Below are 10390 nucleotides of genomic sequence, written 5' to 3' on the forward strand. Positions count from 1 at the left end.
TGAGGATAGAAGGTGCTAGTGGGACCCCAAAAAAAGGTTTTAAAATAGGAAAAGTGAAATTTCATGGTGTATCACCTTTAAAATGCATATCGGTTCATAATATCGGTTATCGACCTCTTTGATCACGACTTAGCAATATCGACATCCAACATGAAAATCCCATATCGGTCGACCCCGTCTTGTATGTATGTATGTATGTATGTATGTATGTATGTTTGATGTTTGAGTATTTTATTAGACAAAAATGGAGAACAGTACAAGTAAACAAATCTGTTTTTCATGCCATACGCCCATCCACATGCACAGAGGCTGGTGGAGGCAGAAATGGAACATCACAGGAAGAATTGGAACGCCACGAGAAATGGAACGCCACGGCGAGAATTGGAACGCGAATTGGAGCATGGCTACAGAATGGTTACATTTACGGTTACATTTCCACACATTTACCCACGGGTCCATTTGGTTCCATTTGCACACTGTCAGGGTTAAGGGGAGACCAGAATTGCAATTAAATGAATTAATTCAGATCAGGGGTCATCAGGCGTATAAAGGTGTAACTGTTTAAAAGCGCACAAGGCACAAATGACATTGAGTACAAAGGACCCCAATGGAAACAAGCCCTAATTGCTTGCTCACATTATTTTTCTCAAATCATTTTTGTTTTTACATTGTGGATAATCTGGTATTTTCAGTAACAATCCTACATACTGTACATATTGTGGAAATAGCCCGCCTACAAGCCCACAATACATACATAGATCACACGGTGGCAGTATTACACCTCAGAGAACAGACACGACTCCTTAAAACGTTTGAGAAACACTGTACGTGAAATGTCTAAGTAAACAGCGGTCCAGGCGAATACCACGTAGGCTCTCGTGCATGACAGCGTGTCGTGGGTTCGAATCCCGATCCCGACAACCTTTGCTGCATATCTCTCTCTCCCAGATACAGAGAAAATACAAATACAAAACTGTCCAAAACCAGAGTTATTGCTTCAAATCCGGATCAGTGTCAGGCGCGTCCAGAGCCCTGCGTAGGTTCTGCCAGAACAGTCCAGGGTGCTGTCCAGCCTGGGGCCAGCTCAGGTAGGTGTGACTCTTCATCAGCCTCCTCATCTGATGGTGGGGAGACAACTGCTGGGCTGGAATGTCCTCCAGAAACACCAGGATCAACACGTCCTTCTGTTCATCAAACAGACGGTAGCTGCACACAGGGGAGGAGAGGAGAGGAGGAGAGGAGAGGAGAGGAGAGGAGAGGATTAATACAGATAAAAAATAAAGAATAAAAGCAATACTACAATGACAGATAAAGGAGGACATAGTCTATACATACATATATAAATATATATGCTCACAGTCTGTAGCTGCTACGCCAATGTCTCCAGATCATAGATGAGAACCGATTGGAGCTCTTCACAGGGTTGATTAAAATCACAATGATACTGTTATCAGACTCTTTTTTTTCAGTTATTTTTAATAATTGGGAAAATGGAAAAAGTTAAATACAATTAAAAATATTAAAAATAAATGAAAAAAGTTATCAAAAAAACACGGCCTGCTCACGTATTAGGAGGGTAGTATGAATCACCAGAAAAAATAAGGGTTATTTTGAATTAATCTATCATGGTTAAAATGGAGTTTGAAGTTACAATGGGTGTGTATGGGGAGAAGCCCTGCAGGAGGAGAGCCTGGTAATATTTACATCAAATATCTAAATATTGAATGAAGCAAATTGAAAAGCCTCCTTTTCAATTAGCCAATCCAGCCTCCCCCTGGATTAGCCAATCCAGCGTCCTTGTGGTTGATTAATTGTCAACCACAGCAAGCATTGATATATTTTCAACATTTAGAGTCAAAGCACAAGGAATATGGTCAGAGGTGGCCAACTCATAGCAAATGACCATGTTGTCAAGAGAAGCATGTGCATCTGCAGTACATATACAATGGTCTACCCATGACACTGTATGCCATGCTTCACTATAGCTTTTCTCAGGTAGTAGAGCTTTACTTGACAGTGTAAGAGTATTATCATTACAAAAATTCAGTAGGCATTTGCCAAACAGAGATTTATCATCTGATATGTCAGCATTCATGTCACCCACACTATAGACACAGGATGTAACATTATCCTTGATGAATGCATTAATACATGCCAATAATTGCTATATTCGTCTTCATTTTGGTATGACTCATAAGGGGCAGGGCAGGAATTTCATGGAGGCCATGAAGGCCATGGCCGCCGTTGCCCCTCTGTATGGCCTTGTGCCCCTCAAACCAATGGCATGACCTGAGGCCACAGTGGCCTGAATGCCCCAGCTGACTGTACCACTTTCTCCTCTGTCTGTCTTGTCAATATGTAGACAGTAGACACCAGTGTCTCTTTCTAGTCAGAGATTCTGAAATCTTAACTCCCAGAGTCCCCATCTTTAAACCAATCCAGTGACTTTGATTGGTCATTTATCTATTTCACTGCAGATTAGGTTTTCATCCTTAACCCTTAAATTCAACAAATTCTTTCAATGGACTAAAATCTTGTTTTATTCGATAGCCTTCCTGCCCTGGCATTTGGCCTTTGTGCCCTCAAAAAATGGACAACACCAAAGGCCAAGTGGCCTTGCCCTAAAATGATGAAATTCCAGGCCTGATAAGGGGTGTATATATTTAGAATAATAAAAGACCACACTTGATCATATAGTCATATTTACTGTCCCAGAGAATTGCAACACCTCCAGGTATTCTTCCGAGTGCTATTTTTTCACTAAGATAAGTGGTGGACTCTCCAGCCCCATGGAAATTTGAATGTAGTGTATTAAGCCTTTCCAGGTCTTGTTTAGGTAACCAAGTCTCTTGTAAGCACAGAATGTCACCTTCTTCCAGCAGTTTATCAACAACCAGACGCCTTGCTTTGTCCCCAGCACTGTGCCCCACTTGGGCACGGTGCTTGCTTGGGCTTGGGTGTCGCCCTGCAGCGGCGTCCTTCCCTCACGACACAGGTCCATGTAGGAGACTTTAATAGGCGTGGACGCTGGTCCCGCCGAGTTGACTGAGCCTCCAGCCTCCATTTCTTCCTGATCAGCGTTCTCTGCTGCTGTCCTCGTCTCTTGCTTGGCCTCTCTTCCCCAGCCACTCCGGGGTCCACGCTAGTAGATGGTCCACGACCACAGTGCCTCTCAATTGCCAACACTCGGTCTTCAATGGCCATGTTCGTTGCTCGCAGACCCTCGCATGCCTCCGTTTGGGCTTCAAGTGTTTTTTTTCACACAACATAGGTCCTTATTCAGCTGTTCCATCCGCCCCAACAACGCAGAGACGTCAATGTTGTCATATGAAACAGGGGGGAGGTCATCCAGATAGTGTGAGACAAATCTTGGTGTATCCTCACCACATTCATTAAGCAGCTGCAAACACGTTTTAATGTTGTTGGCGTCCTCCTGTGCTCCTTTGTGTGCGACACAGCGCTGCGTCGTTTGAGGGCACAGCTCAAACAGTAGCTTCTTCGAGGATTCAATCCACTCGGTGCTGAAGTTGTTTGAGGCCAATAAAATAATGTCATTGTGATTCATAGTTCTCATTTCGATGACAAGGAAGTTTAAAAGTTCATCTTCCACAATCACCTTATTATCAGTAGTTCGGTAAACTTCTGATTTAGTGCGGCCAGAGGAGCTGGCAGCCCCACGCCACCCTGCTGCCGCCATCTTGATAAGAACCCAATGCGATGTATGCTAGACCTAATAAATAATACAAAAAATGCTTTGTAATGTGTCAGCATTAATGTTATAAAGCATTGGATATGATATAGTATAGGTTATTATAACTAATCATACAGTGTTATGAGAAGATTATTGTTATTATTTTATTATTCAGTTGAGGATAAATTATGTATTTCCTTCTCAAACAAACATTTTAGAATTGACTTGTAAATAAGATCTATTTAAAAGTAAATGTCAAGAAAAGCTTCCTATTCAAAAGTGTTGATTGAGATCAGATTTTCCAAATTCCAACATCTAATGTTAGTTAGCTGCTGCCTTAATAAATCATATATTTATGTCACACAGAGTACGGGAGAGTGTTTTCTGCTGGTGTTTCAGTCCGAGTGTATCAAAGGGTGCGTTCGGAAATGCGCACCGGGTGTGGTTAGGGTTAGGTTTAGGCATAGTTTTACTGAGGTTAAGGTTAGGGTTAGGGTTGAGTTTAGGCATAGTTTTACTGAGGTTAGGGTTAGGATTAGGTTTTGGTTTAGGCACTCACAACACTGAACACACACCCGGTGCGCATTTCCAAACGCACCCTTTGATACACTCAGATCAAAGGGTGCCCACAGAGTACTGGCACACTTTTCCCACAGAGTGCTGTATGCCATTCTGGAATTTCTGTGAAATATCAGAAGAATAGCGCCCCCACCTGGCCATCTGGAACTCTCTAGAGCACCATTCACTCTCCAGGTAATGACGGCTGATCACACAGATGGTCTTTCTGCTGCCATAGATGGCATCTGTGATGTTCTCTATGATGGCTTTACCTGGACACATATGAAGCATTATTTAAACCAGATTCAGAATTATTTATATCTTATAAGAGAGAGAGAGATAGATAGATAGATAGATAGATAGATAGATAGATAGATAGATAGATAGATAGATAGAAAGATAGTAGGCTTATGTAGTAGCCTACTATCTTTCTATCTATCTCTCTCTCTCTCTTATAAGATATAACAGCTATAACAATAATTCAATACAGTGTAAGTGAGGTACAGAGAGAGGTTTGTACCTGGTAGAAAGTCTCGGTGGTGCAGACAGAGTTTCCAGCCCTGCTCTCCCTCCAGCACTGGAAGCATTTCTCTGACAACCCAGAGCTCATCGTGAACGTTGTAGGAGACGAAGGCATCGTAGCGCTGAGGAGTCCCTCTCTTTCTTTCCTTGGTATCATGAAGGAAGGCCAGGAAGAGGTAGTAGGCATAGAGAAGATGCAACCTCAGGAAGTGGTAGGTGAAGGATGTGAGCAGAGTCAGCACAATCACACAAGTGGAGGAAATGTAGCAGATGAAGCTAGTGTCCATCTGCTCACAGGAAGGATAGTCAAAGTCCAGAAGTCTGGTTCCCTCTTTAGCCAGAGGAAAGCCACAAGTGTAGCTGTGAGCTAAAACAAACAGTGTTTGTTTGTTGGTCAGCATCCACAGCAGGAAGTCATAATTAGAGCAATCACAATTGAAAGGGTTGTCAGCCATGTAAACATACCTGAGAGCAGGTAGAAAACTGAACACAGAAACATTGATCGCCGTCAACTGGTTCTGGCTCAGGTCGAGCCCAACGAGTCGAGTCAGGTTAGCTTGTAGCAGGAAGTGAAGAGACTTAAGTTTATTGTTGGAGAGATCAAGAACCTCTAGTTTGGGGGTTGGGTAAAACATCTCTGCGTACAGGTATTGTAGATTAGTGTTCCTTAAGGCAAGAGTCTTCAGCTGTGGTACATTGTTAAGTGTGTCATTGTCTGGTATATTGTCTGGTGTGTAATAGACATGGTCAATTGTCAAGTGTTCCAAAAGTTTCATTTGTGTGAGCATCCTATTCATGCGGAAAGGAAATACAAGAAATATCACAGTGGTTTCTGGAATGAATTGTATTGTAAAGTTCCTCAGGCTCTTCAGTAATGATACATCAAGGGGAGGTGAAGAGATCATTTTGCTGGGGCTCGGCATATTATAACTTAAACTAAGTGTTACAAGTTCATCTAGTCCTCCAAAACAATAATAATACTGTGTAAGATAAATTTCTGCATCTAAGTGCTTAAGCGATTTCAGATTAGTTAATTCCCTGGCATCGAAAGACTGGATGGCATTGTTGTTTGAATCCAAAAATTCTAGTTTCTGTAGACCAGTCTTAAACGTGTTGTCATACGACAAAATGAAATTGTTATTCAAAGTCAGAACTTTTAACTCATTGAGATGTTGAAAAAAACATTGTTTGAGTTCAGTGATGTGGTTGTTGTCTAGATGAAGGTGTGTGAGAATTGTTAAATTTAAGAAGTCTAGGCAGGTTAAGTCTTGAATAATATTGTGACGCAGGTTTAGGATATTAAGCACAGAGAGATGCTTAATATCGCCTGGCACTTTGGACAATCTGTTGTATTCGAGGTTCAGATGACTCAGCTGCTTAATTTGTTTTATTGAATCCTCAGACAGTTCAGTCAGGTCATTATATGACAGATCCAGGTTAGTTATCTGAGTACAATGTGTCAGTATTTCACCTAGGTTGTGATAATAGTTCCTGTTTAGGTCGAGTGTCCTCAGGGTGGATATATTGCAGGCAATGTTGAGGAGATCTCTGTTTAATAACGTTCCCATTTGAGTCAGCTGTAGGTGCTCTAGTGAATCAAGGCTCTGTAGAGACTTTCTGATGTTGTTACATACATAATCACCTCCTCCAAAACAGACCTTAGTTATATTCCTGAGAAGAAACCTGTCTGGTATGTCCCACTCCCATCCTTCACCACAACACTCTGACAGGTCGAGTGTCTCAAGATGTGGAAATATAGGTGTTGAGATGCTAAACGTTTTCATCACCCATGAAGACAAACTCAACTCCCTGAGCTCAGAGGACATGTTTAACGGCAGATCTTTTGATTGAAAAGACCCCACGTCCTCAAAGACCATGTTCAGCACCTGTAAGTGTGGTAGTTGTAAAATGGCGATGATATCTGTCATTTTATTGGACATCAGACTTAGTTCCTGTAATTTGGGGACAAACTGTAAGGCAGCAGGGTTGATGTTGGATGTTTGTGTTTGACTGTCTACAAACATTCTCAGTACCAAGAGGTTAGACAGTCCCTGAAAAACTTTGTCTGGCAGTTTTGTTATGTCGTTGTTATACTCCATATTGAGAATTTTAAGTTCCAACAAATGGACAAAAGCACCTTCATCTACATGAGTTATTTCATTATAACTCAGGTCCAATTCTCTAAGATTTGACAGATGATAAAAAATCTGCCCTGTTTATCTTTTGAATGCTATTCACCATGAGTGTTAATGATATAGCCTCTCTGGGTATGTCCTCTGGTACGCTAACGAGTCGACGACCATAGCGACCTTGGCAATCGACTGAAACACCAGCAGTGACATTTTCAGAGTGAACAATAGTGCAGTCATTCAGGGTGTAAGCCAGTGTGGGAGTAAGATGAAGTGTGAAAGAAAGAAATAAGAAGAGGAAACAATGCCAACTTCTTGTTTGTGGCATCATGGCTGTCTTCAGGGTCAACTTCAGGTACTTTTGGTGCAGTAACTCTGCTGTGGACACTGGTTGGTGACAACACTGTTCAGCACTGGTGACCTAAAGACAATACAAATGTAAAACAGTTACCGTGCTTACAGTTACAAACATACCTCCACAAACATAGAAAAGATAACTATATTAACTTCCTGTTTCACATCACTTATTATCATCGAATCAAGAAGATTGCTTAGTTAATTTCCATGGTTATGAACAACATGGAAATGCTCCCTACAATATAGATATGTCTATCTACCCAATCACTCACACACCCAAACACACGCACACTACTTAAAGAGGTGTGCCATAGTTTTGTACTTTTTCTGGTTTTCATGTGTCTAGGAGGTTGACCGTACTTCATTAGACCCCCTGGTGTGCTTCTTTAAAGGAGTAGTTCACCCCCAAAATGACTTTCTCTCTATTGATTACCGACGCCATGGAGACTTGAGCTCAATAATATCTTTTTGTATTTGTCGCATTCCTAAAACAAAAATTTGATTATAGTAAATTTACCCCCATTGATTCCGGATGGGGACCCAAATGCATGCGGGTACCCATCCAGAATCAATGGGAGTACATTTATTGTAATGAAATTATTGTCTTAGGAATGCGACAAAACACAAAAAACATTATTGAACTCAAGTCTCCATGGCATATAAGTAATCAATAGAAAAAAAGTCATTTTGGGGGTGAACTACTCCTTTAAGTTGATCAAAAGTGAGCAATCGATAACATATATATATATATATATTTTTTTTTAGGAGATGTGTTCCTCTCAGCTACAGAATAAAACAAGGTAAGTCATGTGCTGTATAAAGGCCCTTTCCCACTGGGTGCAATAACAATAACGATATGAACGGCGTTCACAATTATGAGGGCTTTATCGTTGTCGTGTGGACGCTACCATCCACTTCAATTGAAAAACTATATTTTTTTATCGTTATTGCGCCCCGTGGGAAAATGCCTTAACACTCGTCCAAACTTCCACAACACATAATATATCTTGTCACTCCTCCAGTGATGGCTGCTGTGGAATGTGGCCTTAAAGCCACTCTGCTGGTCTGTCAACATTTTTATGTGCAAACAGAGAGTTTCTTACAGTGTCTAAATGAAATATTTTCTCCACAATCAACATACAACCACATGGGGCTCTTAAGTCTGACATCATTTTGTAGGCAGAGGTGCACTTCTGGTGCCAAAAGGCACCAGCACCTGTGAATCTTTTTACTATAAGCACATTTTTCTTCTCTTTCTTGTTGACAGGAAAGTGGAAGAATTATACTTAAGTCGTTATTTTTGTCTCGGAGTGCCCATATTGACAATAAATCTGCTTGGGGGTCTGACTACAAAATGATGTCACGGCTTAAGAGCCCCATAGTTCCTGGAGTTTGTATGTATGATCCACCTTGAGAACAATATTGCATTAACTTGTCTCTTTGTGCTTTTAAAAAAAATATTTTTCTCGTATTCTTTCTCCTAGCATCTTAACTAACGTCAACGCGGTGTCTCACGTGGCTCATGGTCGCCTGAGACGGCGCGCCTCCGTCATCTCCACCGAAAACAAGCGCTCCTTTACAAGAACCTAACTGAAACCTGGTGGGTTGGGGATTCACGTGTAAAGATCTAGCCCTAAATGACCAACAGGTCTGTAATTGAGAGTGTTCAAATGGAACCAATTTTGTACACTGTCAGAGTTAAGGGGGTCCTTGCAAATAAAGCATTTGAGAAGCACTAGTACTAGTTGGACTCCCAATTTGCCATAGTGTCCATACCCAGAAGATATGTTGGAATGCCTACTGAGTGGCAAAACATACTTTCTGATACATCCAAAAAGAAAAGTCATATCTGATTGCATTAAACCATGTTAAACAACATTATACTCACTTTGCCACTCGATTTGCCACTCAATGTGCCACTCGATTTGACATTCCCTTTAAGCATGAGCATACCCTCTATACAAGACAAGTATACATCATCTGCTATGCTTACACACCTTTATTTTATATGTCTTTCCCAGGTACCATGTGTAAATGTGTACATACATTTATTCTTAGTTTTTTCTTGCTCAATCTTGTTTTTTTTTTGTTTGTTTTTTTGCATAAACACATGCATATAGCAAAGGAAGTCAAATATCAATCTTACCTGAACTCCTACAACTCAGTGACAGACAGTTGTCCTTCCAGTGTTGACAATTAATCTATATAAATATATTTATTTTCATCAGAGAGAAGTGGCATGGAAGTTCCTTTGACTATAGCTCACTGGAACCTCACAAATAACTAGAGTGACAAGAAGGCAGAGCATTGATAGAGGAGGAACCCTGTGTGTGTGTGTGTGTGTGTGTGTGTGTGTGTGTGTGTGTGTGTGTGTGTGTGTGTGTGTGTGTGTGTGTGTGTGTGTGCGCGCGCGCACATGCTTAAGTGCAGTTTCAGTCAGAAAAGCAAGTTGCTTGGAGCCCCAAGGCAAAGCAGGCCTCGCCCTGCTGGTGGCTGAGACATATGTATGTGAATGTATGTGTGTGTGTGTGTGTGTGTGTGTGTGTGTGTGTGTGTGTGTGCACGTGTCCCCCAGTTCCTCAGGGTGATAAAGCGTCTGTGTTAAACCAGTCTAACAGAGCCTGGGTGCAGGCCTCGTCATTAGAGTGACCACGCAGATTTCTGGTAGTTTCCTGGAGTCCCTATATAAGATGTGTGTGCGTAAGCTCAAGTATGTATGACCTTATCCTGATCGAAGGCCTTAAATAGATCAAACCAGAAAGGCAGAGTGCAGCAGAAGTATCTCTCTGACTGGACATTTATACCATATTGTACTGTGTAATATAATTGGTCGAACTGATGTATAGTTACATAAATGTACTGCCCTAACAATACATGCTGCTTGCTTGCATTCATTTCATCTTTTATGTTGTGAAGAAAGTCTCAGCACAGCTGTGTGTGTATTTACCACTTGTAGAAGTAATGCAAAATAGTCCCTTTGACTATATGGCATATCAAGTCTCTCTTTTTTTTGCCTTCCAAAAGTTAAAATTCATATTTCATTTCATTCAGCAGTCTGTTTTGTCACTCCTTGAAAATAATTAAAAAATAATAATAATAAAGACATAAATAATAATAATAAACATAAGACAAA

At 41.1% G+C, this 10390-nt stretch overlaps 1 protein-coding gene across 1 annotated transcript; it reads right to left on the reverse strand.

Annotated features, from left to right (window-relative positions):
* Nucleotides 1–537: 537 nt before the first annotated feature.
* On the reverse strand, nucleotides 538–8781 carry LOC308290944 (toll-like receptor 13; the record flags this gene model as incomplete). Its single annotated transcript, XM_080732859.1, has 5 exons — nucleotides 538–557; nucleotides 1100–1206; nucleotides 4404–4521; nucleotides 4770–4917; nucleotides 8773–8781. 5 exons carry the CDS (start codon nucleotides 8779–8781, stop codon nucleotides 538–540), a joined length of 402 nt encoding a protein of 133 aa, XP_080588985.1.
* Nucleotides 8782–10390: the final 1609 nt, after the last annotated feature.

The sequence above is a fragment of the Nannobrachium achirus genome, assembly GCF_963921795.1.
Source record: "Nannobrachium achirus genome assembly, chromosome: 9".
In the NCBI taxonomy this organism is placed as follows: domain Eukaryota; kingdom Metazoa; phylum Chordata; class Actinopteri; order Myctophiformes; family Myctophidae; genus Nannobrachium; species Nannobrachium achirus.